This window comes from Cygnus olor, chromosome 27 (genome assembly GCF_009769625.2).
Source record: "Cygnus olor isolate bCygOlo1 chromosome 27, bCygOlo1.pri.v2, whole genome shotgun sequence".
NCBI classification, from domain to species: Eukaryota; Metazoa; Chordata; class Aves; order Anseriformes; family Anatidae; genus Cygnus; species Cygnus olor.
The window spans coordinates 1,481,284-1,509,022 of record NC_049195.1 but is presented as its reverse complement, the minus strand read 5'-3'; the positions used below and the strand labels follow the sequence as shown (position 1 = coordinate 1,509,022).

Sequence of the window (27,739 nt, the reverse complement as noted above, 5' to 3'; positions counted from 1 at the left end):
AGGCGAGCTCTATTGGCCGAGCCCCGGCGGCGCACGCGCGTTGCGGCCCCCCCTCGGCCGGCCGGGCCCCCTTCGGCCGCCCGCCGCCATCTTGTGAGGACCCCCGGGCTTCCTGGGCGCGGCGGGGCCGGCGGCGCTCGGGGCTGCCGTGAGGCGCTGAGGGGGCCGGCTGCGGGCGTGAAGAGCCGGGGCTGGCCGGCGGCGGAGGAGGAGGAGGAGCCGGCATGGAGGATGAAATGCCCAAAACCCTGTGAGTGGGGAGGGGGCGACGCCGCCGCCGCCGCCTCCCTTTTGTTCCCGGCTCGGCGGGGAGGGGAGGCCCCGGGCGCTCTCCTCACCTCACCTCACGGCTCCTCCGCCACGATCGAGCCGCGGGAAGGGGGGGCCCGGCGGCTGCCCCCACCCCGGTTCGGGCCTCTGGGCACCCGGCCCCAACCCCTCAGGGGCTGCCCGTGCCCCCCGCCCCATTCCCTTGGGGGCTCTGCCCTTCGCAGCCCCCGTTCCCTTTCCCCTCCTCAGCGTGGGTGTCTCCGAGCATCTTGTCCGTAGGTCAGCGAGGAGGCAGCCCCGGCCTGGAAGGCACTCGCCAAGCAGGACCCGCAGCGAGGTGCTCAGGAGCTTGAGGAAAAACCCCAGGGAGCCCCAAGTCGGCTCCTGTCCAAGTGCCCCTAAAGCACGCTGCGAGCCTCTTAGTTCCAGGCGAGCTGCTTGTAGCTGTAAGGCAGCTTTGCTAAACGCCCTAAGTAGGGGTTTCTTTAATCACAAGGAGCTTTTTCTGGTGGTGTTCGTGCAGCTGACGCCCGTCACTGTCATTTGGGCTTTTGGTCGGCTGCTGCCCCTGTGGCTGGCTGGGTTTGAAAGGTGTTTGGTGCAGACGGTGGTGTGGGTTTCCGTCCTTTCCCTGGCAGCTTTACCTGGAGCTGTTTCCCTTAATTAAGCCTAGGATTTGGTGAAATGACGGGCTCACCAGCCTTTCTATTGCATCTGTGTATCGGCTGCCACTGTGATCTTTGTTTCACGTTGGCGGGAGGAAGGAGGAGGGAGGGAGGCTCTTGCCAAGCGGAGGGGAAAGTTTTACCCTCAGACGACGGCTGCAGCTATCCCGAGGGCTGCTAAATGGCTTGGCTGAGTACCTGGAGGAAAACAAGGCTCTTACGTGACTTAGGCCAGCTCCTCAGCTCCGGGCTTTCCTCAGCGGTAAACCCTCTGTTTGCCTCCACGTGTGTGCGATCCCCTTGTCCTGGTTCGCGCCTTCAAACTATTCTTAGCGTCCGCAAACACGGGTCAGACCTGTTGGCGTGCCGGTGTGTTTATTTGGAAGGCTTTCCCCCCGCCCCGTCCCCGTGAAGCTGTTGCCTGCAGTGGTCTCGGCAGCGCACAGCTCGTGCTCGAGGGAAGGAGTTATCTGTCCTTGAGCACGTGCGGCGTGTTGCACAAACACGGCCGGCTTTCCGAGCTGCAGAGCTCACCGTTGAGCAACGTGCCGTGAGCTGCGTTCCCCTGAGCCGCTTTGAGCGGCGTCCCCGAGTCGGGCGGGGGGTTTGTTGCGAGGTTCGCAGATTGGGTTGGGAGCGAGCAGCTTGAGAGAAGGAAACGCTGCTGAATTCCAGCTCGGATCTGAAGTGTGTGCTAAATATTTGCTCGCACTGGGATTTCTGGAGGTAGTGCTACAGAAATCCCATCTGGATGTGGGTTTTGCTGCTCCCTGTTCGCTTGCAGAGCCTTGGTGTGTTGTGAAGAAGCGAGGAAGCGGCCGGGTATCCACAAACGTGCCTTTTTAGTTCCCTTAGCATATTTAAGTAGTTTTTCTGGAACAGTTTCCAGATGCTGTTGGAAATAACGCCTTGTTCTTGCGATGTCCCTGTATCCTGTTCTCTGAAGGGAGATGTTGGAGCCTTGACGTGTTGGCGAACGTTAGGAGCCGTGTTACTTATGCAAATGATTTCCTGGGGAAGGGGCTCCCTTCACGCGGCCGCTTACTGTCCTCGAAAGCCGCTCTCCAGCGGCAGAGATGATGAATTTGAAGAGCAGTTACAAAGCAGACAGTGTTTTTGAACCTGACAAAGGGCTCTTGTTTGTCGTTCACGTGCTTCTCGAGTACGTGTACCTCTGATTTCCTCCGTGCATCTAAAAAGATCAGGAAGCGCTAACGGTTCAGCAGTACTTTTCAAGAAGACGCGTGGTGATCAGTACACCCTGGGCCGTGTGTAGTGTGCCCTGGATCGCGTATCCTTCATCTGCAAAGAAAAGCAGCACCTGGCTCGCTCCCGAGAATCCAATTAGCAGGAAGCAGGGGTAAGAAGATGCAGGAGACGACAGGCCTCTCGCTCCGAAGATAGCCGCTCCAGGCGGAGCATCACCCGGCTCACTTCTTGGGAAAGTCTTGCGGGGCAAGGTCCAGGTGTGTCAGGCAGCATCCGCGCGTCCGCTGCACGGAAGCAGAGCTGCCACGGAACGCTGGCAGATCCCTGTGGAAAAATCAGTTTATTCAGACCGTTCAAGTGCAGCGCAGGGGGCGTAGCTTCAGCGTGCTGCTGAATTTATCAGAAGTAACGCCGGGGTTGTTGCCCGGTGGGTTACAGCTCTGGTTTTTCCCCTAAATCTCAGCCTGCTTGGTGGTGCAGCGCTCGTGGGTTGTCTGCTGGTGGGCAGGAGGAACCTCTCCGGACTTGGTGGCTGCAGAGGGCCGGCAGCAGGCGGGTGCAGCCGCAGGTAACGAGGTTACGCTGCCAAATAACCCGAGCAAATTGCTTCTGGGTCTGTATCGTGTCGAGCTGTTTCCCCGAGCGATGGATGCGCTTTACAGCGTCCCTCCTTCGCTTAGTGTTGTGCAGACCACTCGCGCGCTGTTTTGTGTGGCCACTTAGGGCTGTCTAGGCCATTTCTTCAGGAAATTTGGGATAGCTGCGCACAGGAAGCTGAGAAAATAGGTTTTGACCTTTGTGCAGAAACGAATAAGTCGATATCTAGTGTGTAATCACACAGATTATATCATATGCACGTGTGTCGCTGGGCTCTATGGAAACGTTTTGAAAGGCCCGGAGCTGTGCAGAGATCCGTGGGACTGTCAGGGATCTTTTACCGAAATCCCGTGTTTTCCAGCGAAATCTAACCTGCGGGTGGGGAGTGCTTAATACGACGTCTGGTTATCAAAGCGAACACCCAGCGTTAGTGCAAAGGTCAGGGTGCACACACCGTGCCTAGGAACCTTCCCGTGATAAGTAAACCGTTAATAAACTTAGCCCCGGGAGGTCACGTGAGAGGGTCGTTGCGCAGTGCCTGGGCTTATTTATTAATCCCAATCAACGATAATATTTCAGAAGGAGAGAGAAGAAGTCCTGCTCGTTATGACTCTTGGCCGGGGGGTGGAGCGTCCCGGTGTTATCAAGCACGGGGTTAATTGTCCTAACGAAAGTGCACTAAACCCTCCTCTGGCTAAGGAAACCTCGTCAGACGTGCAGGAAGACCTCGCCTTGTGCCTCGAAGGGCCGATGCTGCTGAAGCTTGGAGCATGTACCTGCTTAAAATGGAGTGCGGTTCTGGCCCGTCCCTAAAACAGTTTTTCACCTGGTTTACACATAACTCACCGGGTGATTTCGGACAGAAACGGAGGCCGTGTGTCTTGCTCCCTTTCAGAAAGGCTGCCCGAAGCTCTGTGTCAACAGAAGGAAAGCGAGAAGGCGCTGCTTCTGCTGCCTGGCTTTCTTACAGCACCTTTGCACCCCCTCGCATCGAGGCTTGCTGGTTCGTTGGCGGGGTTTGGGCAGCACGACGTGGCTGAGGCTCTCCCTGCAGAGGCCGTGGTTGGCCACGCGACGTTCCTCTGCGGGAAGGTGCCGCTGCGCCTTCGGAGCTGAGGTTTCTGCGTGCTTGTCCGTGTGCTTGCTTAAAAAAATCTCATGATTTGGGATTTAAAAAAAAAAGAAATCCCTGTGGATTTACGTTCCCCATTGCAGAGAATGCAGAAGTATTGTAAAAATCCCAGATCGAGGAGAGGGGGGAGAATTTGTGCTCCGTAAGGCCGATCCTTTCAAATGAAGGAAGATGGGGAGAATGCCCACGCTCAGCACAGTCACCCTTGGTTGTTTCAGGGCTTACAGAAGTCCTTTTTTGAAAGGAACTGTCTAAACGTTGTGTGAAATGCTGGCTGAACACCCGATTTAGCTGTTAGGATGGCTGGGGAAGTGGCGCTTACTGAGCGATGGCTGCCCGTGGTGGTTGGAACTAATTCAATACGTTAAAAGGAGTTTGTTGCGTGCCCGTATGGGGTTTTCTGTTCGGCTCTGAACCAGGGTGGAATTTTAGGACCACAGACCTTCGGTGGGACCGAGGACAGGGGCTGTCGCTGCCTGCCCTGAGCAAACCGTTTGCGCCCTGCTGTTCCCCAGCTCGGTGCGCGCTGCGTTTTCATAGGCCAGCCTGGTGGGGTTGGGTGTTAGAGGGACGACTTTGGGTGGGGTTTGTTCCCTTCCATGGCTTTTGTCCCCTGTTAGCCCAGTGGCCACGTTCCTACTGCTGCTTCAGTTGCCAGATCTCTCTCTGGGGAGAGTCAGGGTCGGTGGTGCCCAGCGCTGACCTGCCAAGGGTCTCGATTGCTCGTGTTTCAGTGTTTCTGCTTAAAATCCCTTTTCTCTGCCTCCCCCTCCTTTAGCGTCTGCACTTCTAACCTTTTATTTGATTCTGTAGATATGTGGGGAACCTGTCAAGAGATGTGACCGAAGCTCTAATCCTCCAGCTGTTCAGCCAGATTGGACCATGCAAAAACTGCAAAATGATCATGGATGTAAGAGCCTTCGCCTAATTATTTCCGTGCTCGTTAGAGCTGACGGCTTTGGGTCCTTCTTGAGCGTTTCAGAATTCTCCTGGAAATACGGCGTGACCGCCTTAAGGGGATGTAGTAAAGGTGGAGATCACGGCCATGTAGTTTTGGCCCAATTTCTGGTATAATTTAAGGATGGGGGAGCATTTTGAAAGGGACTGAGCAGGTTAATCCATGGGGATGTTCTGAATTAAGTTCAAAAAGTTCTTTTGGGCCATACTTAAACCTTTTCAGAGCAGAACCAAAACCTCCTGCAGCATTGTTGGGGTTTGGATTAGATTAGTTAGATGTTTAGATTTAATGGGTAAGGTGCTGAGAATAATAGTGAGGATACAGCTTGGAAAGGTTTTGATCGGAAATCTTTTTTTTTCTTTTCCATCAGACAGCTGGAAATGATCCCTATTGTTTTGTGGAGTTCTATGAGCATCGCCACGCGGCTGCAGCGCTCGCTGCTATGAATGGCCGGAAGATAATGGGTAAGGTAAGCTGTCATGTCTACAGGGTGAGTTGGAGCTGGAAAACACAGGCTGTATCTCAGATTGTGTGGCAGAAACACCACGCGAGGCGAGGCGGATGCACTGCAGACGTTAGGCACTTGGTTTGAACAGCAGCCTCAGCGGGGCGGGGCTGACCAGAAAAGTCTTTTTGGCTGTTGTAGGAAGAATTCAGAGTCAGGTGGGAATGTAGGATTGCGGAGGGCTCGGGGACAGGAGCCATAAGGAATGTTTTAACTGCGCTGGCCTTATCAGGACAACATCCCTTTCTCCCCATCCCTGCAAAAAAAAACCACTCCCAGCCACCCAAAATACGTAGGCAAGGCACGCTCACCCGCTGTGCTTCTAGCTAGCAGGACGCAGTTTAGAAGTACAAGCCCTCCCCCCAAAAAAACCCGTCTTCAGCTTAAGCTTTCCCTTGAATCTCGCACGTCTGTAGCGTCAGAATTAAATGCTGGTGGTATCTGTGCTCGGTGGCGGTTGCCGTGGTCTAACCTGGACACCTGATGTTTGCAGGAGGTCAAAGTGAACTGGGCAACAACCCCCAGCAGCCAGAAGAAAGATACGAGCAGTAAGTGTCGCTTACGCTTTGAGTGCTTGCTTGATTTGTACCGGTAGCTTTTAAACGTAAACAGTAAGCATCGTGCGGTTACGTGCAGTAATGTTTTGATCGTAATCCTAAGATATTATTTAATGTGTTTGTGTTAATGAACTTAAGAACAAATCTAATCTTTGTCATCAGGTAGTACCGTTGTCAACACACTGCGTTCACAAGGTAATTGTATCTTCTTAAACATAAAATGAAATCTCTCAAGGGTATTCACTAACCACCTGAAGCTCTGTGTGGGGTTTTTGTTCATCATTATTTCATTTTTTTTATGGAGAGACTTCCCTTTCATTTCCCTGTGGCATCAGAAAGCAGCTTAGTGTTCACTGTTTAATTCTGGTGCTGGTGTTGAGGTGTTTGTTACGACTGCAATTGTGAAATTAAAAATAAAGAAATATATATATGTATAAAACCAAAAAGAAACCCTAAAACAAAGCAAAAAAAAACCCACCTTTTCCCCTGCTGTTGAGGCAGAATACTTGGCTCATTCAGTATGCACTGCTTCAGACTCCTTGGGAGCATGTAGACTTCTTCCAAAATGGGGCTTCATCATTGCCCACCCGTGGCAAGCCTAGCTAGCGCTGCTTTTCTCAGCCACCTTTGAATTCCTGGAGCCAAGTGGGGTTAAACTGCATCAGCATCCTAGCAGCCTTGAAAGTTTCTTACCTGCTGTAGTACAAATAAAGTACAAATAAGCCTGCGTATGCTAAGGTGGTATGTGATAGATTGTTTGGTCGTAGTGGAAGACTCCTCAGATGCAGGATTTTTGTTTCTCTTTGGTGCGTGTTTCTGATGGATCTGATACAAATTGAAGGGATTACTCTTTCCGTTCTGTTGCCTTCAGTCTTAGTTCACTTGCACATGGATTCACACACATTGAATTCACACGGATTCACATGGTGTAATGGCTGGGCAACCAAAACTCGGGGCTTTTGAGAACTCAAATTCTTTAACAGCAAACTGTTGCAATGCAAGGTATTTTTTTTTGATTTGTTCTTCACAACCTACGGTGTTAAATCGGACGTCTAGCTAGGTTCAGAGTATGTCCTGCTCTAGAATGACTGTTACCGTGCGTTTCTTGAAACTGAGATGTTTCAGTCGATGGCATTTTGTGTAACTAATGATCTCGTAACGTATCGAAACATTAGCGTACCAAGAGAGAGATTTTCTTGTAGTCTTGGCACGTTAAGTAAATAGTTTAAGACTTCTTATGGTAAATGGTGACTGGTCTTAAAAGCAGTTTGTAAAAACAAAACGTAAATGCCATATGTCACACTAGTGTATTTAAAGTTACTGACTGTATAGTGCTACCAGGCAGCGGATCTGTTACGAGCAGTAGTAAATTCTCTGTTTCATAGTGAACTCTAGTCTTCATGTAGTGTTTAAGACCTGGAAATCCATGCTATATGAGAGTGCTGTACTCTGTGTGCGCACGTGTCTGTGTGTGTGTGTGTTGAGGGGTTCTCTTCAAACTTTAAAATCCTTTCTCCTCTCTTTCCCCAAAAGACCATTTCCATGTCTTTGTTGGAGACCTCAGTCCAGAAATCACAACCGAAGATATTAAAGCAGCTTTTGCGCCATTTGGAAGAATATCGTAAGTAACTTTAGAGGATAAATAAACTAAAAGTTCTCTCTCCTAAATGGAGGCAGCCTCATATTTCAGTAAGTAAAAAATGAGAGTTGACAGAGTGCAGGAATATACATTCATCTGTTCATACAGCAACTCGAGTCTGAAAGGTTGGGTATTAAGCAGGGATGTGTAAAGAGATTTCTTTAGAGTAGCGCGTTCTGCTTTCCTAGAACAGTTGCACCCGACTTGCTTTGGTTTCATACTCCTTGCATTGTTTGGCAAAGCAACAGTGGAAAAAAAAAGATACATAAACCTGGGGTTAAGCATTTAACTTGCCCTCTCGGCAACCACATAAGCATCACGCTTTACAGTTTGTGACTGAGTCCGTTTGCATGTTCACGTCTCGTGAGGCTTTGGATTTTTTGTTAGCCGTGGCGTGCAGGCCACCGGTAGCATCCGTTTTTTGGCAGTTCAAAGTCCCACTCCCCCAAAATCGAAACCTTTCCAGCGCAAGGCTCCTTGTGGCACCTGAAGGCTGCAGCTCGAGTGGCCTCAGAGCGTTTGGCGCTGTGTCAGCCTGTCAGCCCGTGACCTGAAGGGCTTGGCCAAAAGCACGGGGCGCCTTGGGTCAGCGAGTTGCACTCATCAGTTGTGCCGAGCGATGGTGTAACAAGCGAACGTGGTACAAACGGGGAATTGTGGCCGCAGGTCTCCGCCTGCTGGTTTGTTGTATTCAGGGTGTAGCAGTAAGGAGCACTTCGTTCATTCCATCCTCCAAATGTAAACCATTAATTTTCCTTGTAGTGTTGTCTGTACTGGACATTGAAGTTTCTTGATGGTGATGTAAGAGAACGTAGAGTGCTTTGGAGTGTTGTGTAGTGAAGCATTTAATTGAAGTAAGTTTGTTTTTTTGTTTTTTTTTTTTTTGTTTTTCCCCTCAGAGACCAGTGTATTACTCTTTTAATGCCAGCTTGATTTCCTCTTATGATAAGGTTTTAAAAAATAAAAAAAAGTGATCTGAATGTCGCTTGCTTCAGAGAACTGTAAAGCTTGACTCCATCTTCTAATTGTCATCTAGGAAATGTAGAGGGTCAGACTCCTCAGGGGAGTCAATTTATCCTCACGGCCAAATGTGCTCGGGATGGGAGGCGTGAGGGACTCTAAAGTAGGTCCGAACTGGCGCTTTGCTGCTGGAATGAGAACGAAAGGCAGGGAGCAGTAGATGGCTGCGTTGGTGTGAATGTGGTGGAGCTACGAACGAATTTGCCCCAACCTATTCAGCAGTGGGGTTCCGGGGTGACTCTCAGCAGATGTTCTTCTTTACCAAACAAATACACCCAAAACAAAACCCCTCCTGAGCATGGGGCAAAAAGTAACTTCTGATTATCACCTGGGGGAGCAGAAATGATAGCGACCGTTGCTCCACGGTCCCTATTCCCCTTTGTTCCAGGAGAGCTTTTTGGATGCAGAGCTGCTGCCGCATAGGTGCGGGGCTGCTGACGGGCTCTGCAGAGCACGAGGTTTCTCTTCCCTAGCAGTGGTGGTGGCAGGGAAGGGTGGGCAGCGCTCTTTTTTGGGTTCCTCAGCACACCGCTGTGAAGCCAACAAATTGAAAGCTGCAGTTTGCCCTGGCTTAAGCTGCCAGTCCAAAACGAGAGTAATAGTTTAAAAATTGTCCCCATTTTAACTCTTAAACTCTTGTTCCACCAGAGGGTCAAATAAAGCAGAAGGGGCCTTCATTTTCTACTTATTTAAATTTAACCTGAAGGAATAAATATTGGTACTGTCTCTTGAACAGTCGAATGAAGTTACTTGACTTGACCTGTTCCTCATCAGTGGCTAGTTTCTGGAAATGTGGTGCTAATGGAATATTTCCTGATATATTTTTTTTAAACATTGTTTTCATTGGTGTTAAACTGAGCTTTTTTTTTTTTATGAAACCAAGGTTGAACTACTGCATGATTAGCACATAAGAAATTTTGGTAATTCTTTGCATCTGAACTTTTTAATCACTGTAAAAGCACACTTTCATTGTGGTTTCCTTTTATGCTTGCTGTACGCATGTTTTCACTTGTTCTCAAGTCTTATTTTCAAAGTTTTCAGTTGAGGGTAAGTAGAGATGAGTTTTTCCCCCCCCTCCCTCTTTAGGCTATTCAGAGCAAACCGATCTAAAAGTACCCAAGTGGCTCTTCTCAGGCAATTTGTAACAAACTACCCAAATTCAGACCTAACCCAGGAAGGAAAAAACAAAAAACAAAAAAAAAGAAAGGGAGGGGGGAGGTATTACAAAAAAAAAAAGAAATAACATTTCTAGCATTGAAGAGGTATTTTCCTTGGGCCTTAATGATGGTGTCAGTGCTGTGGGCTTACGTGTACCGGAATAAGCTGATGATAACACCATTTGCAGTTAATGTAAGGCTTAAAACAAATAAAGTAGTGTAACGAACCTTCTCTTCATTGTGACTTTTCTCGCCAGTCTTGGAATGCTAAATGTTGTGCACATGTTACGCTAGTTTCTCTGAACCGTATAATTTTATACAGACGTAAGTTACATTGCATGACTTTCTGACTGGTTTTCTGTTTTTGTTTCTGTTCTTTACTGCCTGTATGTGTGGGGCGAAGGAGGGGAGGAGAGGGTGGCCCGTAGGCGAGAGCATCTCAGCCCTTGGCTAACTCGTACGCAAATTGCCTGAGAAACACTGTAGAATGACGTTCCACGAGTGGGGTTTAGCTCTTGTAGCTGGGTTCTCTTTTTAACTCAATCTCAAATAATAGGGCTCTGGTTATTTTGCAGAGTGTCTCTGAAGAATGGACAGAATTGCCATGGCTAACTACAAGCTACAGTTCACAGTGGACAAACGTTGTAGTTTTCTTATTTACTTTTATAAATTTTATTTTTATTTTTTGCTTTTTTTATATCTTGTAGTTTCCAATCAGTCCTGTATGATTGCTGTTGTACAAATGCAGTTTAAATTATTTGTAATATGTAGTTTAAAACATAAATGTTTCGGTGTTTTATTTTCTTCAATAATTTCTGAAAATGTCAATCTCTCAAAATTTACAGCTGCCCACAGTCCAAAAAGGGGGTAACGAATTGACCTGAGAAAATTAAAGAATTCAGTTAACAGGCGACGTATGCCTTTTAATTCCTATCTTTTTTCATTTTTTCTATTTAATATTTTGAATGAGTAGGTAGAATGTGTTGGCAAATAGCGAGTTTAAAAATTGCATGGTTAAAGAGAGCCATTCAGCTAATGTTAGTCAGCTACGTGGCTTCAGTGATTCTTTTGAATAGCTGCTTTGACCATGCTTTGTGTCTTAACAGTATGTAAAAGCATTTTGAAGCGGGAGCCAACTGTCGTAAAGTACATACGTTTGTTAGAGAAGCTATTGATTTGCATGTTTACAAAATTAAGTTTAATTTTGCTACTACCTGGCAAAGCATTAGTAAAGTTCTGTTTAGAAAAGAAGCCATTTGCTTTGACTGTGTTGCTGGTGCAATAAACAGTTGACTTTAGTAGAGGTGAAACGTGAGAATAAGCTGTACATGTGACTCAACTTGTCATTTTAGCGAGGTCGGCTTCGCAAGGTGCTGAACTGCCTCTTGTTTCTGCTTTTTAGAGATGCGCGTGTGGTTAAGGACATGGCAACGGGAAAATCCAAAGGCTATGGCTTCGTTTCCTTCTTCAATAAATGGGTAAGCTGCGGCACGCTCTAGAGCGCCTCTGAAAAGCGGGTGGTGGTTTTCTGCAGCTGCTCCAGGGAATGAGTATTTTTATCTGTTCGCCCTGTTTTCAGTTTCCCCTCCTGTTGAGGGGCAAATGATTTTGTCTGTTTGGCAGAGCACTTCAGTATTGCTTTACTGTTCCAGCCTTGATGGCAAGTGACGTCAAAATGAGTGAGGTACAGAAATGACAAAGAGAACATCTCTTGTATATCAGACAGGATTTTTTACTGAGCAGCTGGCTTCTCGGAGGCCTTTTTATCTTGGGAGACCTGTACAGGGCTCTGTAGCTTGTTGATTTTCATAGCTGTGGAAGCTGAGGAATGTCAGGAAGAAAACCGAACGAGTGGGGATGGAGTTCTACTGAGCAAATGTTCCTTCCTGGCTGGTGGATTGGTAACGGACAGGCTTCCATGAACACCCGTCAGTCTCTTTGTGGAGTGAATTAGGGCAAAGTGTTAAATGCTGTTCGTTGGCGATGAGTTAATAGCAAAAGTTCTGTCCTGCCTGAGGTTAAAGCGACCTGCTTGGAAGACTGCTTGCCAGCTGAGCTGAAGGTTTTGGTACGGGTTTTGGTGAAGAAACCTTGCTGAAATGTCAGCTGGATGGGGTGTGACTTCAGAAACCGGGTGTGCTGCTGTAGGCAGCCTTCGATGTGCTCCGTGAAGCCTAACGGTGCCCTTTCTCCTCCCTAAAACCCCTTCTTTGAAGATTTCTTCTGGCAAACTGCAGATGTCAGGCAGGGGAGGTGTGTGGTGACTTCATTCCTGTGCCTGTATCTCAAAAGAAAGGGATGTCAGGAATGTTTTTCTTTTCCCCTCCCTCTCTCGTGGGCAGGATGCAGAGAACGCTATTCAGCAGATGGGTGGCCAGTGGCTTGGTGGAAGGCAAATCAGAACAAACTGGGCAACAAGGAAACCTCCGGCTCCAAAGAGTACCTACGAATGTGAGTGTGGTCAGTTGGGCCTTCTGCAAACCTCCCACCGCACACGTGGGGAGGAGGCGAAAATTGCGAAATCCCCGTGTTTGGAGATGGGGGGGAGAAGGGAAAGTGGGTACTCAAAAAGCAAAAACTCTTGAACACTTCCAGAACTCCTGAATAAATCAGGCTATGATGATTGTATTCATATTGCCACTAGGGGGATTCATCAAGCTTCTGCGCACTTTGTTTGGGAGCCGGCTTTCTGTCAGGACAACTGGGGTGACTGTTGTTTTTTTTAACTTTGCTCCCTCGCTTTTATGGCTTCCTGCAGTGATAGAGAGCAGGTGAGACTGTATTAAAGCATTTCCACGGGAGAGATTTTAAATTAGGTGTATTGGACCTATTAGATAGGCCTGAAATGTGGATTTCAGTTCACAGCAGCGTCCCTGTCCCAAGCAGCCTGTCCCACACAGGAGCTGTTGCCCGAAGTCACGTACTCCGGGCCAAACTTTCCTCTTGCCCCGTGCCACCCTTTGTTTTCAGGGTGTTGGCGAGTTGTGCCCAGTGTCTCGTGTCCATGAGTAAACGCTCCAGCGCTTAACAGGAACTCGTTGCTCTGTGTTTTATAGAGCAAAGGTCTGGAGGCCGCGTCTGTCTGAGACGTTAATTCACCACTCTGTGGTTCAGATAGACGGCCAGACATACCCAAGTGGAAGTGCTGACCTTGGTAAATATTTTGGTAAATATTTGTCACGAGCTCTGGCGGCCTGGCTCCTTACTGTAGGCCTGTTGGGATCGGAATTGTTGCATAACACGTGTGCGATCGACTGAAAAACTCTTTAAAATTCTCTTGCAGCAAACACCAAACAGCTGTCTTACGACGACGTGGTCAATCAGTCCAGCCCGAGCAATTGCACTGTGTACTGCGGAGGTGTGACTTCGGGACTGACAGGTATCGCGTCTCCAAAACGCGGTGTCCCGTCGCGTGACGCCGGGTGACGCGGCCGTCACCTCATTTTGATGCTCCGCTTCTTCTTGCTTCAGAACAGCTAATGCGCCAGACCTTTTCTCCGTTCGGGCAGATAATGGAAATTCGAGTCTTCCCCGATAAAGGATACTCCTTCGTACGGTAAGGCTGAAGAACTTAATGAAAATTAGGGGTTCTCCGACTGCAGCCTCATCTGAAGGGTGAGTTGGGGCTTGCAGAGCTTCTGGCACGAGCAGAAGAAGAAAAACCTGAACTCAGGCTAAACGGCCTCAGCGATAAACAACCCGTTGTGCTTGTAGCCACATCTGCCTGCTGCCTAAGATGTGTCTGGCAGAAGACTCCTGCTTTCTGACCTAGGGTGATTCTGCTGGCAAGGGTTGTTGAGAAGACCCGGCCTTAGTCTCATGTCTGCCGGTACTGATATTTAACCTGGGACTCGTTTATGCTGGTCTGCCCTTACCTAGCAGTGCTGCAGTAGCCCTAATCGTAACAGGTCCCCAGCTATTCCTTTTTTGTAATCTCACGGTTGAGTTACTGAGGCAGACGGTCGGTTTCAGTGACGTTTCTGGGAGCATCCTCATCTCTTTGTCCACGAGGCTCCAGATAATAATTATAAATGCGCTTGCTCTCCTTGCTGTTAAACTTTCTGACTCGTTTACCGAGAGATAACGCAACGAGTTACGACACTGAGACAGGAAAACCGCCCGCAGCCTGGCAGTCCGGCTTTGGGGGTGATGAGAAAAAGTCTCTGCAGACAGCCTGCTCTTCTAGCAGGACCTAAACCCGTGCTGCTGGCTGTGGGGCTCTCTCGGGGTTACTTCTAGGTGTTGCTCGCCGAGTTGTTCACGTTGGTACGATTTCTGTGTCAACAGGTTTAATTCTCACGAGAGCGCTGCACACGCGATCGTTTCTGTCAACGGAACAACCATAGAAGGACACGTGGTGAAGTGCTACTGGGGCAAGGAAACGCCAGACATGATCAGTCCGGTCCAGCAGGTCAGAACCACTGCTCTGCTGATGTCAAAGACGAAGGCTTTAAGTTTGTCCCATAAAAACCTGTTAAATGGCTGCAAAGCCCTTGCGCTTGCTAGTTTGGCGATGCAGCACGCGTGATTTCTGTGTTATCACTTATTTCTCTAGCGAGTATTTCTCTGAAGCACAGTCAGGGATGTAAAATCCTTTGCAACACGTGGAAGCTTGCTACGTAAAAAATGGTGATGCGAAATTTTGAAGAAAGCTTGCAGAAGGTTGTCCGCACGTGGCGTACCTTCTCTGCCGTGAAGGTAAACGCTGGTGCCGTTGCTTTTTCCTGGATCTCTGTGGAAAGGCTGTGCTCTTTGAGGAGACAACCGCCTCGTTTATGGGCCAAACTCGGGCAATTAAATGTTTGTGCGCTCAGAAGGAACGTCCTGCTAAACACCTGCGTTTCCGTTTCTGAATTATTTGAGCAAGCAGACCCGCAAGCTTCCCACCGCAGGCAGATATGCGGCAGGCGGGACGAATCGTGAGGCTGTAAATCGCAGCGCTCTCAGGCACCGCTTAATACGGGGCCGTTTGTCCTTGCAGAATCAAATCGGCTACCCGCAGGCGTACGGGCAGTGGGGCCAGTGGTACGGCAACGCGCAGATTGGTCAGTACATGCCCAACGGCTGGCAGGTCCCGGCGTACGGGATGTACGGGCAGGCGTGGAACCAGCAGGGCTTCAAGTGAGTACCGGCCTCTCGGCCCTCGCGCCTGCGGTCACGGCCCGGGTGACGGGGATTTCCTGCGGGGGAGTGTGCGTTCTCTCCTCCTTTGGGGAGCAGCACGTGAATTTCTGTTTTCCAACCGAGTCATTTTTGAAGTGTTTCTCGAACTTTGACGGGAGTCGAATCGCAGTCTTGCCGAACAGGGAAGCCGGTGATTGTGCTGCCGGCGTGAAATCCTCTCGTTCCGCTGCCGGTAGCAGCTGTCGGGTTTCTGAGCGGTGACATGAAATGCAATACAGGTGGAAGCAGCGAATACAGATCGCTGTGCTAAATTATTGTCTTCTGAGCAATAGTGGAACGATTCTTTCTTGAGGGGCCTGCTGGCAGCAAACCTCTCGGCTCTGGCTGCCCTGATCATCAGAGAGATCTCCTCCTGCCCACATCATCGTTTGTCTCACTGCTAGGAACACACACCTACCCTTAAAAACAGGTTGCGGACTGCTGTCACAAATTCTGATTGCCGTTTTCTTTTCGAGCCTTCCTCTTTCTGACTGCCCCTAATTCCTGCACGCCAGGAACGCGCGAGCTTTTCCAGCACCTCTAGGTGCTTGGCCAGGGAGCCCCAGCATCTCAGTTTCCCACCTGCCGTGGAGCTGAGCGTTCAGGTGTGAAACTCCTTTCCGTCCCCTTCCAGCAGAAGCACCAGTGCCTGATAGCCCTGGAAAATCTGGATCGGGTGCCAAGGCGTGCTCGCTCCGGGCTTGGGCAGATCAGGAAATTACGTGCGGATCCTGGATGGCACCGCCCGGGGCCAGGAGTCGCTCACACGGGCACGTCCGTTCTCGCTCCTGCGCTCCGTGAGTTCTCCGTCCGAGTCCAAACCTCACCTAACGTTCTGTTTTCCTCCCTAACAGCCAGACGCAGTCTTCGGCGGCGTGGATGGGCGCGAACTACGGAGTTCAGCCACCGCAGGGGCAGAACGGGAGCGTGATCACCAACCAAACTGGATACCGCATGGCAGGCTTCGAAACGCAGTGAGAAAAGGACTCTGAAGCCGGAGGCTGGTGGGCTCGAGGCTGCGAGGAGTGCCGCAAAGCCTTTGTTTACCGCAAAGAATTACCAGATCAAGTCAGTGCAAGTGTCAGATACAGTGTATTTATTTAAGAGAGAGAGAGAGAAAAAAAAAAAGCGTTTTTAATCATGAAATTGTCATCCACATTGTTTAAAAAAAAGAAAACAGGAAAAAAAAAAATCACAGAAAACGAGATGCTGGATGTCTGCCAACTTTTGCCTTCTTTTCCTCCTTTCTATATGTGTTTCTTAAGATCCACGTTTGAAACACAGCAAATGCAGGGACTACTGCCACTTAAAATTGGGGCAGGAAATTGCACAATTGTCAAACCTTTTTTCCTTGGAAGTAGCGTGCAGTTTTAGTTTGCATTCCGAATGATTTAAAAATGTATTATAAAAGCCGTTGTACAAAAAGAAAAGCCAAAAGCGTGTGAATTCTGGAGACGGCTCCGTCTTCAGCCTTTGCACAAGTCTGTTTTAAAAGAGCCTCTTGTATAAAGTGTCCATCTCTCCGCTTTTGTTACACCGGGTTTTCGACTCTAAGTTATTCGTTTACATCGTTTTGTATCGAAGCGTTTTCTCAGAGTTGTCTTTTTTGCCTTACGACCGTTACCCAACTTATCACGACGCGGGGGCCGCTCGATGCTGAACCGTCTCCCGGCCGCTCCGACGGACCGAACGTTGTGCACGGTGCGTTCTCTGCGAGCAGGTGCCTACAGCAACCCCTGCCGGGCTCGCGCGAGAGGATTTTTAATCTTCTGGTGGAAAAAACCCTTTTGCGATGTGTAGCGGGCCACCGAAAACCCTGTTACAACTCTTACTAAAATGTGATGAATACCTACGAACCAGCTTGGTTTTTTTTTTTTTTTTTTTATCTTACCGATTTCTACATTTACATGTACTGATTATGTAAAATATTTTAGCAGATTAATATTTTGCACAAACGTTAGCAAACTTTGTATGTTTCCTTATTTAAAGGTAGGATGCGGAGTCCTTGATTTATGCGTAATTTTTTTTCTTTTTTTTTTTTTTTGCATGTGGATATCAAATATACACTTTGGTAGTCTTTGAATACAACCTCATCTTCTCTTGTTTTTAATAACTTTACAAAAAAAAACACCAGAAACACCAAACCATCCCTTCCAGGTGGCTGCAGGAACGTCTCGTGCTGAGGATGCTGGTGTGAGGGCAGCTGGGCAAAGCCTCTTGCGAGGTTCGGAGGCCAAACCCCATTTTTCTGTCCTACCTCTTGACCGGCCTTCAAAAAAAACAAAGAAGGAACAGAGAAAAAAAAAGAAAAAGGGGAAAAAAAGGAAAAAAAGAACAAAAAAAGGCAAAACTGAGGCTTGGTGTGTTCTCTCCTTTCTTTCACCCTATCGCTGTGCCCGGCGGGCCATCCCTGCGGGAGGACCTGCCGCTCGGGTCACTTTCTTGGGGGGGGGAAAGCGCCGAAATTGCCCTTTTTCACCCCATTTCTAAAGGGCTGCCCCCCGGCTGCGACTGCGCCTGCGCGCTGCGGCGCGCCTGGAACTACATCTCCCGGCGCCCCCCGCGGCGCGTCACGTGGGCGCGGCGGGCCAATGGGGGCGCGGCGGCGGGCGGGCCGGCGCCATGGCGGAGGCGGGGGGGCGCTGAGCGGCCTCGCGGCGGCCCCGGGCTGGAGCGGGGGGCGCGCGCCCAGGTAACCGAAGGGGGGGGGGGGCGGGCGAGCGGCCGCGGGGCAGGAAGTGACGTCAGAGGGGCGGGTGGAGCGGCGGGGAGGGCCGCCGGGCTTCCTCCCCCCCCCCTCCCCCGCCCCCTCCCTCCCGGCGGGGTGCGACGTCACGGCCGTGACGTCACCGCGCGGCGCTCGGCCTCCGGAGGGGAGGGGCGGGGGGGGAGAGGAGGGGAGGGGCGGGCAGCCCCGCACAGCCCCTGAGCGGGGGGGGGGGGCACCTGGCCTCCGGCCTCCACCAGGGCCCCCCAGTGCCTCCCAGTGCCCCCAGCTCCCTCCAGCCTCTCCCAGTGCCCTCCAGCCTCCCCAGTCTCCTCCAGTGCCCTCCAGCCTCTCCCAGTTCCATACAGCCTCCCCAGTCTCCCCCAGTGTCCCCCAGCACCTCACAGCCTCCCCCAGTGCCTCCCAGTCTCACCCAGTGCCCCCGGCCTCCACCAGTTCCATACAGCCTCCCCAGTCTCACCCAGTGCCCCCCAGCACCTCCCAGCCTCCCCTAGTTCTATACAGCCTCCCCGGTGCCCCCCAGTGCCTCCCAGCCTCCACCAGTGCCCTCCAACCTCCCCCAGCGCCTCCCAGCCTCTCCCAGTTCCACACAGCCTTCCCAGCCTCCCCCAGTACTCCCCAGCCTCCCCCAGCTCCATACAGCCTCCCCCAGTGCCTCCCAGTCTCCTCCAGTGCCCCCCAGCCTCCCCTAACTCCATCCAGCCTCCCCAATTCCATACAGCCTCCTCCAGTGCCTCCCCACTTCCCCCAGTTCCATACAGCCTCCACAGCCTCCCCCAGTGCCCCCCCCAACCTCTCCCAGTGCTCCCCAGCCTCCCCCAGTGCCCCCCATCTTCCCCCCACTTCCACACAGCCTCCCCAGCCTCCCCCAGCGCCTCCCAGCCTCCCCCGGTGGCCCCCAGCCTCCCCCAGCTCCATACAGCCTCCCCCAGTGCCTCCCAGTCTCCTCCAGTGCCCCCCAGCCTCCCCCAGCTCCGTTCAGCCTCCCCAGCCTCCCCCAGTTCCATACAGCCTCCCCCAGTGCCTCCTGGCCTCCCCAGTCTCCCCCAGTGCCCCCCAGCCTCCCCAGCCCTGCTGCCCCATGCTCGGCCTCCGTCCCACCCGGCCTCTATCGCCCGGCAGCCTCCGATGCCCCCCCCGAACCCCCCCCCCCGAGGCTGGCATCCTCCCCCCCGGCGCAGGGCTCGGGGTGGAAAGCGGCGCCGAGGCCGCGGCCCCGCAACCGGAGGCCGGGATGAGGCCGAGGCCGCGGCCCCCGGAGGTTATTTCTCAGCCTCGCTTTCCTCCCGTGCGGCCGAGGCTGGAAAATGAGGAGGCGTGCGGGGCGGGGACGCGCCGGGGGCCCCCATTTCTGGCAGCGAGACGCCCGCCCTGGGGGCTCCTGTCCGGTTTTGGGGTCTGGGGGGGGGGCTGGAATCGCCCTCCCAACTGGTTTCTGTCCTCTTTTGGGGCCTGGTGAGGACGGAGTCGCCCTCCCAACTGGTTTCTCTCCATTTTGGGGTCTGGTGGGGTCAGAATCTCCCATCCCAACTGGTTTCTGTCCGGTTTTGGGGTCTGGTGAAGATGGAGTCGCCATCCCTCGTGGTTTCTGTTCGCCTTTGGGGGTCTGCTGAGGACAGAGTCGCCCTCCCAACTGGTTTCTGTCCTCTTTTGGGGCCTGGCGAGGACGGAGCCGCCCTCCCAACTGATTTCTCTCCGCTTTTGGGATGTGGCGAGGCCACCTCTGTTCCGAGGGCCCTGTAGGTGTCACCGGCACCCCGCAGCTCCCGTCCCGGCCGTGACTTCCCCTTTCCCCTCGCAGGCTTTCCCCCGCGGGATGGAGCCGGCTCCGGCGAGGCCGAAGGCCCCGTCCTTCCTCTCGGACCTGGGCAAGGCGACGCTGCGGGGGATCCGCAAATGTCCCCGCTGCGGCACCTACAACGGCACGCGGGGGCTGAGCTGCAAGAACAAGACCTGCGGCACCGTCTTCCGCTACGGCACGCGCAAGCAGCCCGGCGTCGACGCCGTCAAGCTCATCACGGGCTCCGAGTCGCAGGTTTATTCGGTGCGCCAGCGGGACCGGGGGCCGGATTACCGGTGCTTCGTGGAGCTCGGGGTTTCGGAGACGGCCATCCAGACGGTGGACGGCCCCGTGGTGACGCAGCTGGGCACGGGGCGCTGCTACGTGCCGGCCTGCCTGAAAGCGGCCGCGCAAGGCGTGGTGGAGAACCAGTGCCAGCACGTCAAGCTGGCCCTGAGCTGCCAAACGGAAGCCACGCCGCTGGCCCTAAAAAGCTCCGTCCTCAACTCCATGCAGGCCTCGCCCGAAACCAAGCAAACCATCTGGCAGCTGGCCGCCGAGCCCACGGGGCCGCTGGTGCAGCGCGTCACCAAGAGCGTCCTGGTGGTGAAGTGCAAGGCCAGCCAGAGGCACAGCCTGGGCTACCTGCACGCCTCCTTCGCCCACAAGGTGAGCGCCAAGACGCTGGCCGAGCACCGCTTCGTCTGCTCCTGCCAAACCCCGAAACCCGGCAAAGGCGGCGCCGCGGGCAAGGAGGAGGCGGCGGCGGCGGCGGCGCGCTGCGTTCACTTCTTCGCCTGCATCTGCGCCTTCGCCAGCGACGAGAGCCTGGCGCAGGAGTTCGCCGATTTCCTCGCCTGCGACGCCGGCGGTAGGTGGGGGCCCCGCGGGGGCTTTAGGGTTCGGAGCGGTGTCGGGCGTCGGGCCCGCTCGCCCCTGTCGTGGGGAAAAGAGACCGTCGTGCCCGCTCCCTGTTGGCGCTTCGTTAGGTGCAAAAAAACCCTGCAAGCACCAGGTTTGCTGCAAAATAAAACCTGCAATAAACGGGTTTGCTGCACAAAACCCTACAAGCGATGGGTTTGCTACAAAAAAGCCTACAAGCAACAGTTTTCTTGCAAAAAGTCCTACAAGCAACAGGTTTTTTGCAAAAAAACCTACAAGCAACGGGTTTGCTGCAAAAAAAAAAACCTTCAAGCAACACCTTTGCTGCAAAAAACCCTACAAGCATCAGGCTTGCTACAAAAAAACCCTACAAGCAATGGGTTTGCTACAGAAAAGCCTACAAGCAACAGTTTTCTTGCAAAAAATCCTACAAGCAACAGGTTTTTTGCAAAAAAACCCTACAAGCAACGGGTTTGCTGCAAAAAAAAAACACCCTACAAGCAATGGGTTCGCTGCAAAAAACCCTACAAGCACTGGGTTTGCTGCAAAAGAGGTGTCCTGAAGCAGCGGGGGAGCGGTTTCGAGCCCTGCCTGGGGATCAGAACCTAAAAATATGTGTGTGAGGTGGAAATCGTGCCCCAGGCCCAGCGGTGCACGCCTCAAAAAGCTCTGCCCGCAGCTCCGGAAGGTTTTGGGGTTTCTCTGGGGAGCCAGGGACGGCTCCTGGGTTTGGTTCTGGGTTTTTTTTTTTAGTGTTTTTTTTTTTTTTTTTTCGCAAGCAGCAGCTCCGGACGTGCAGACCTGAATCACGTTCGCCGAGCTGCGCTTTGGGGTGCGTCCCCTGCCTGGAAAACGACCCCAACCCCAAACATTTGGGTCCAGGCCCTGCTTTTCCTTCCCCAGCCCTTGTGGGGTCGGCCCTGCAGGGCTGCTCGGGGCCGCGGTTACGGGACCACGGGGCGGATTTGAGCCCCCAGGGGGTGGATTTGAGCCCCCAGGGACAATCCAGAACACGATGACGAAGAACTGAGATGATTTGAAGGACCGATTTCGTCTCTCCTAGGTCTGAAAGGCGTCGCCGTCCCCCCGCTGGTGTGCGGCCCCGAAGCCGCCGCCGTGCAGGCCGGGGAGGCCGCCGCCAAGCCCAAGAAGAGGAAAAAGGACCCGGCGTGCGGTGAGAGCTGGGGCTGGAGGGGCCGAAGGACGGAGGGGGTGTGAAGGGCCGTGGGGGGGAGGGGGGAGGCGCGGGGCCGCGGCGTCGCTGCCCCCCCAACCCTCGGTGCCGCCCCGCAGGGACGCAGGCGAGCGGCCCGCTGCTGGCTCAGGACCCGGCGAGCGGCAGCCTGAGGAGAGGCGGCGCGAAGAAGCCGCCCGTCGCCTCCTCGCTGAAAAGGCAAGGTGAGCACCGGCCCCGAGCCGAGCCCTCGTTAAAAAAAAAAAAAAAAAAAAAAAAGAAGAAGAAAATCGGGGAGGTGGGAAATAAGCGGGCTCCGCTCGCCCGGCACGTCGCCTGGGAGCTGGCCCTAAATCTGCGTGGCGGCGAGGGACGGTGCTGAGCGCTCCCGGGGCTGCTCCGTGGTGGATTTATTTGTGCGGAGAGCTTCTGGAGGTTGATGCGAGGCAGGGACGGGGCTGGTGTGGGCGTCACGCCGATGATATCCTCGTGTGAAGTGGAGAAGAGGGGAATCAGGGCAGGTGAAGGCGGGAGAGGGTGAGTGAGGGCAGGAGAGGGTTTCTCTTGGGGCACCGCCACCACCTGCAGCGCCTCTGATGGCCGGAGCTGCGTGGAGGGACCCGTCCTGGCCAAAATCGGGGCATAATTGGGTTTTTTAGTGGCCAATGCTCGTTGGGAAGGAGCCGCCGGGGTCTGGCCTGCCTCCGGGAGGTGCCAGGGGGAAAGGAGACTCGGAAAGGAGATGCGGACCCGGATAAGGCTCGCCGCCCCGGGGAGATTTTCCTAGGCATGCATGCGATAACTGATCTCCGGGCAGAAGGCAGAACCATTTACATGGGTTTGCTGGCTTGGCCAGGGCCAAAAGGGTTTGTACAGCGTGGTTTTAATCTTTTTTTTTACCTCTCAGTTGTAGTTTTTGCCCAGCAAGTGGTTCTTTTCCCCCTGGTTTGTCGCCCTTCTTTTTGCTGGGTCGGATTTGCTCTGTTGCTGGCTTCCTTGAGCAGGTGAGCCCCGAAACAGGAGCGAGCATCAAACCCTGCGCCTGATGCCAGGGAGCTTTTCGGACCCCCCAGGACCCTCCAAACCCTGCTCCTGGGGGAGCTCTGGGGAAGCTGCTCCCCCACGACACCGTGGGGCCGATACCCTAGCTCTTACTGACCCCAGCCCCTTTATTTTTACTGCTTTTATCTATTTTTTTAAAGCAGGACGCTGCTTTTAAGCTAAGCCTTGTGTTTCTGAGCCCCTGGGACGCCCGATAGCGCGGTGCCCGCTCAGAAAGGTTTCGCTCTGGTTCTTGTCCTCCTGTCTGCTGCCTTTCTGTGTTCTGCTTAACAGAGCCCGTTGCGCCTGCGCCGCCGGGGAACCGGTGAAGGTAAAATGGGAAATAAACGAGGAGCTCCCTGGGGCCAGCCCGCACCGCCTGGGGGGGACGTGGTTGTTTGTTCCTGCCCGTCTCCTTGCTCCTCACGCGTGTGTGATGATGGGGACTCTGATTTCCTTCTCTTTTTTGTCTCCCAGGCTGTAACCAGCTGCTGGACGAGTCGCAGGTCACCCTGTCCTTCCAAGACTGGCTGGCCAGCGTCACCGAGCGCATCCACCAGACCATGCATTACCAGTTCGAAGGTAAATCGGGCTTCAGGGAGCGCTGCCCCCGAGCCCCTGGGGACAGCAGCGTTGTTTCCAGCGCCCTCTTTAAGCGGCCGAGCTCCTGGCAGCATTAAATAACTTTAGCCCAAAGGGAGGCACGCGCTCCGCCCAGCTTGGAGCCCAGTGTTATTTTTGCCCTGGGAAGTTTCTGTTGGCTTTGGTTCGTTCCCCAAGCGCGGCGTTAAGCTTAGCAGGAGCTCGCTGCTACTGTTTGTGCTCGGGGAAGGGAGGAACTCCCTTCGAGGTTATTTATGCGTGAAGAAACTGCCCGGAGCCGAGCCGGAGAGGTGAGGTGAGGTAAGGCGAGGTGCCTCACGTGGCACCGAAGAAATGTTGGGGATCCTCCCTTGCCAGTCCCGAGCCTGCTGCTGTCCTCGGGCCCCCCGCGAGCCCCGAGGGCAGGGCTCTGCGTGGCGCGGGGCGAGCTGCTGCCTGTGCACGGACGGCTACAGGCAGCAGCTCACATCTGTGCGCCCAGAGGAGCAGAAGTCAGCGGCGCTGCTTCCTGCGTGGCACTTCCTAAAGCTCTCAGCTGCTGCGCTGGAAGCCAGCCGGGCTCCCCCCCAAGCACAAAAACACCCGAAGGAAGGTTTGTCCCTTTCCGAGCAGTGTAACAACGCCCCGAGTTGGTCCCAGCAGACAACCACGCGCCGCTCTCTGGCAGCTGTTAAGTGCAGGGCTCCTGCAAGGCCTCGGGCCTCCAGCAAGCTGCTGCCGCCGAGCTCCTCTCGCTCACTTCAAGCCCTTTATGCTGCCCCCGCAGCTTAGGGGATTGCATTGACCCCAAGCCCTACAGGGCAGCTGCCGTGCCCCTGCTGCCCCTCCGCAGACCGGAGCCCCCCAGAGGGGCTGGGAGCAGCTGGCAGAGAGCACCAGGGGTGCTCAGCCCCCGGCGCAGCCTGCCCGGAGGCAGCACAGATATTTCTGGTGGGAGGGAGGTGGCGGGACCAGGCTCTGCCCAGGCACAGGGCAGGAGGCCAAGGATGCAAACTGAAACTCAAGAAAATATAAGAAAACGCTTCCCTGGTGGTCAGACCCTGGCACGGCTCTTCCAGCCAGCTGGTGGGCTCTGGTGGTGGAAATACCAAACCCTGAGCAGGGAAAATAGGTGAACAACCCCCCCGTGCACCCCTCCCTCCCAGCTCGTTGTCCTGCAAGCCGCGCTGCCTCTCTTGTGCTAACCCCTGCCCTCGTGTTTGTGACCGCGCAGGCAAGCCCGAGCCCCTGGTCTTCCACATCCCCCAGGCGTTCTTCGACGCGCTGCAGCAGAGGATATCCAGCGGGAGTGCCAAGAAGAGGCTGCCCAACTCCACCACAGGTACGACGGGGGCTTGCTCGCGCAGAGGGAGCTCTGTGTGTGCCTGCTGAGGGAGGAAGAAGCAAGCAGCAGGAGCAGGCACTCTGCTACCCCTCGCTTGCCTCTGGCAGCTTTTTTTTTTTGGAAGGAGCCCCACAGGGGTACGAAGCAGCCGTAGGGCAGAGGACACAGGCTAAGCAAGACCTTAGATATCAGAGCTGCGGGAATAAATGCAGCAGACAGAGCTCGAAGTGAGTAATAGCTTCCCTGCAGCCTTCCCCCAGCTCTGCCCCACTATCCTGCTTTTGAATCAAGTGGAGCACAGAGCACTTGATTTCAGGGAGCGTCCCCTCCCGCCTCACTGATGCGGGACGACGTTTGGGCACCCACGCGGGGCTCTGCGATCACACGCGGCGTGGCAGGGCTGCAGGAGCACCGATCTGCCCCTCGCAGGGCATGAAGGGCTAACAGAGACGAAGCTCTCCCCAGCAGCGGGCCAGGCAGGATTTACTTTGTTAAATCAATTATTGTGCTCTGAACTGGGCCCAGAAGAGTCCACAAGCAAGCGCAAAGCAGCGTGGTTAAGGGTTGTCTCCGAGGCAGGGCAGCCAAAGGGAAAGAAAAGAAAAGCAAATTGCAGCACCAGCCCCATCCTGCAGCTTCCCCCCAGCATTTTGGGGCACCCCTAACTGCATTTTCCTTCCCCCCAGCCACCCCTAAGTCCGTTTTCCTGCCCCCCAGCCACCCCTAACTCCATTTTCTTTCCCCCCAGCCACCCCCAACTCTGTTTTCCTTCCCCCCAGCCACTCCCAACTCTGTTTTCCTTCCCCCCAGCCTTCTCTAACTCCGTTTTCCTCCCCCCAGCCACCCCTAACTCCATTTTCTTTCCCCCCAGCCACCCCCAACTCCGTTTTCCTCCCCCCCAGCCACCCCTAACTCCATTTTCCATCCCCAGCCTTTGTCCGCAAAGACGCCCTTCCCCTGGGGACCTTCTCCAAGTACACGTGGCACATCACCAACATCCTGCAGGTGAAGCAGATCTTTGATACGCCCGAGGTAAGGGGGGACGGCAGGCGCTCCCCGCACCACGCTGCCGCGCGGTAGCTGAGCTCCTTACCTGGGTGCTCCCGTGCTTGCCGGCAGCTGCCGCTGGAGATCACGCGCAGCTTCATCCAGAACCGGGACGGGACCTACGAGCTCTTCAAGTGCCCCAAGGTGGAGGTGGAGAGCATCGCCGAGACCTACGGGCGCCTGGAGAAGCAGCCGGCCATCCGGCCGCTGGAGCTCAAAACCTTCCTCAAAGTGGGTGAGTGGGCAGGGGGCGGCGCAGCCCAGCGCACGCAGAAACCCCCCGGGCGCTAAGGAATCCCCCCCCCAGGCACCCCTACAGGGGGGAAACCCCTCGAGGAAGGGGGGGGCTCCCTCCAGACCTCCAGACAGGGGGAGTTGCCCCAATAAGGGGCCCCTGCACACCCCAAAAAAGCACTTATGTCCAAGATGAGGTTTTTCTCCAGCCCCTGATCCCAACCAAGCCCCCCTTGACAGCCACCTCTGCCTGCAATTGAACCCCCACAGCAAGTTACACATCCCCCCCCCCAAAAAAAAATAATCTAGAAGCCCCCCAGCAGGCACAGCACCCCAAAACCCAACCAGCCTCACCCACCCCACCGCAAGGGGAGGTCCCAGGCCCCCCCCCCCCTCACCCTTTTCTCCCCCCCAGGAAACACCTCTCCCACCCAGAAGGAGCCCACCCCCTTCATCATCGAGTGGATCCCCAACATCCTACCTCACTCCCGCATCGGCGAGCTGCGCATCAAGTTCGAGTACGGCCACCACGGCAGCCGCCAGCCCGCTGCCTTCTCCGAGCAGCAGTCGCCGGCGCTGGAGCCCGCGCTGGAGCTCGCCCCGCTCGCCACCATCACCTTCCCCTGAGCCCCTGGGCCACCGGGGCTGGCGCCGGGGCCGCCGGGCAGGCAGGTTAGCCTGGAAGAGACAAATAAATCCAGCACGGAAGGGCTGGTTACCTGCTCGCCCTCCAGCAAGCAGCTGCAAAAATAAAACGTCCCGCTCGCCGGGTGCCCCCTGCTCCTCGCTGCACCCAGGAAAGGCAGGTGGGGGGCTCGGGGGGGGGGCTGCACCCCACATTTAGGGGTGTACACACCAAGGGTGGCCCCCAGCCAAGCACCACCACCACCCAGGGGAGCCCCAGCTTCAGCTGGGGTGAGCCGAGGGCTTTGGTGCTGAGCAGGGGGCTGGGGGGCACTTGGGGTTCCCCCACCTGAGCGCAGCACGTGCTAAAGGTGCAGAGTTTGTGCTGTTGGGTCACTTCAGCCTCTCCTTGCTCCTATATTTGTGGGGGTCTCCTCACGCTTTACACCCTCCCGCGGAGCCCAGCTCCATCGCTGGCTGCATCTTCCCCACGGGTGGGCGAGGAGAGAGCAGCCCTGGGGGGAGCAGGGGGTGCACCGCAGCGGGGAGCAGCTCTAGCAGCAGAACCACTGCTCCCCACTGCCTCACCCCCATCCTCCAGGAGAGCGCCCCCAGGGCTGAACCCCCCCCCCCCCAGCAGCTGCAGGATGAGGCCCCCCCCCACCCCTGGGAGGAGCCAGGCACTGTGCCCCCCGTCACCCCCACGCAGGAGGCAGCACAGCACCCTCCAGCCTCAGCCAGGGCCTCCCTCCCAAGGGCACGGGGAGGCTGGGGACAGGAGGAGGCCGGGGCTCTCCTGAGCTGCTGCTGGCCTCGTGGTACCAGGATCCTCACCCCACCTGCAGGGAGAAGAGCTCTGGGAGCTGGGTGCCAAGCACGGTGCTCCAGCAGCCCCCAGACCATGGGGGGGGGGGGGGGGGGGGGGGGTTCACACCCCCATCCCCGTGCCCCTCCCGTTGCCGAAACCTCACAGGCTTCCACTGGTCAGGCTGACACCGCTCACCCTGCTACAGGACATAGGAAAAAAATAACAAAAAAATGAAATAAAATCACCAATCTCAGGCATCTCTTCTTTTTTTTTCCTGGCTGCCCCTTGCCGCGTAGGCACAGCCCCACGAGGACGGGGCTGCAGCACCCACAAACTCACTAAGGGGGGGGGGAACACCCCAGGGCTGCTCTGCTCCCCCCCCAGCCCCAGGAACTGCCCTGTGCTGACCCTAAAAGAGGGGACCCAGCACCCAAAGCACCCCCAAGCACCCCAGCAGGGTGGGAGCCCCACAGCAAACCCCCAGAGGGGTTTAAGAGGCTTTGGCGCTGCCCCTGCCCTGGGATCCCAACGGGGCACAGCCCCATGGCAGGTGGTGGACGTCGCTTCGTTAGCACAGCCTCGTTAGGGCCAGCCCCGGGCCCTGCTCTGCTCCTTTGCCCAC

General features: G+C 54.6%; 2 protein-coding genes across 10 annotated transcripts; both read left to right on the top strand.

Moving 5' to 3' along the window:
- The first annotated feature begins 53 nt into the window (after positions 1-53).
- Positions 54-16,724, top strand: TIA1 (TIA1 cytotoxic granule associated RNA binding protein). 6 transcript variants are annotated; one of them, XM_040538073.1, is made up of 13 exons: positions 54-250; positions 4,687-4,783; positions 5,202-5,300; positions 5,830-5,884; positions 6,056-6,088; positions 7,427-7,514; positions 11,112-11,187; positions 12,052-12,160; positions 12,993-13,088; positions 13,181-13,265; positions 13,997-14,120; positions 14,691-14,830; positions 15,727-16,724. In XM_040538073.1, the coding sequence occupies exons 1-13, from the start codon at positions 225-227 to the stop codon at positions 15,848-15,850; spliced, it is 1,152 nt and encodes a 383-aa protein (XP_040394007.1). In that variant the 5' UTR covers positions 54-224; the 3' UTR covers positions 15,851-16,724. The 6 variants fall into 6 exon arrangements, with proteins under 6 accessions (XP_040394007.1, XP_040394008.1, XP_040394009.1 ...); XM_040538074.1 differs by lacking the exon at positions 6,056-6,088 and having other exon boundaries at positions 56-250; XM_040538075.1 differs by lacking the exons at positions 54-250; positions 4,687-4,783; positions 5,202-5,300; positions 6,056-6,088 and adding an exon at positions 5,111-5,128.
- Positions 16,725-17,497: 773 nt separating this feature from the next.
- C27H2orf42 (chromosome 27 C2orf42 homolog) lies at positions 17,498-27,372 on the top strand. 4 transcript variants are annotated; one of them, XM_040538071.1, is made up of 10 exons: positions 17,499-17,564; positions 19,402-19,644; positions 19,897-20,251; positions 21,326-21,436; positions 21,556-21,660; positions 22,955-23,059; positions 24,294-24,401; positions 25,336-25,436; positions 25,524-25,686; positions 26,101-26,452. In XM_040538071.1, the coding sequence occupies exons 2-10, from the start codon at positions 19,417-19,419 to the stop codon at positions 26,310-26,312; spliced, it is 1,488 nt and encodes a 495-aa protein (XP_040394005.1). In that variant the 5' UTR covers positions 17,499-17,564; positions 19,402-19,416; the 3' UTR covers positions 26,313-26,452. The 4 variants fall into 4 exon arrangements, with proteins under 4 accessions (XP_040394003.1, XP_040394005.1, XP_040394001.1 ...); XM_040538067.1 differs by adding an exon at positions 22,772-22,808 and having other exon boundaries at positions 17,505-17,564; positions 19,402-20,251; positions 25,336-25,409; positions 26,101-27,372; XM_040538069.1 differs by having other exon boundaries at positions 17,498-17,564; positions 19,402-20,251.
- Positions 27,373-27,739: the final 367 nt, after the last annotated feature.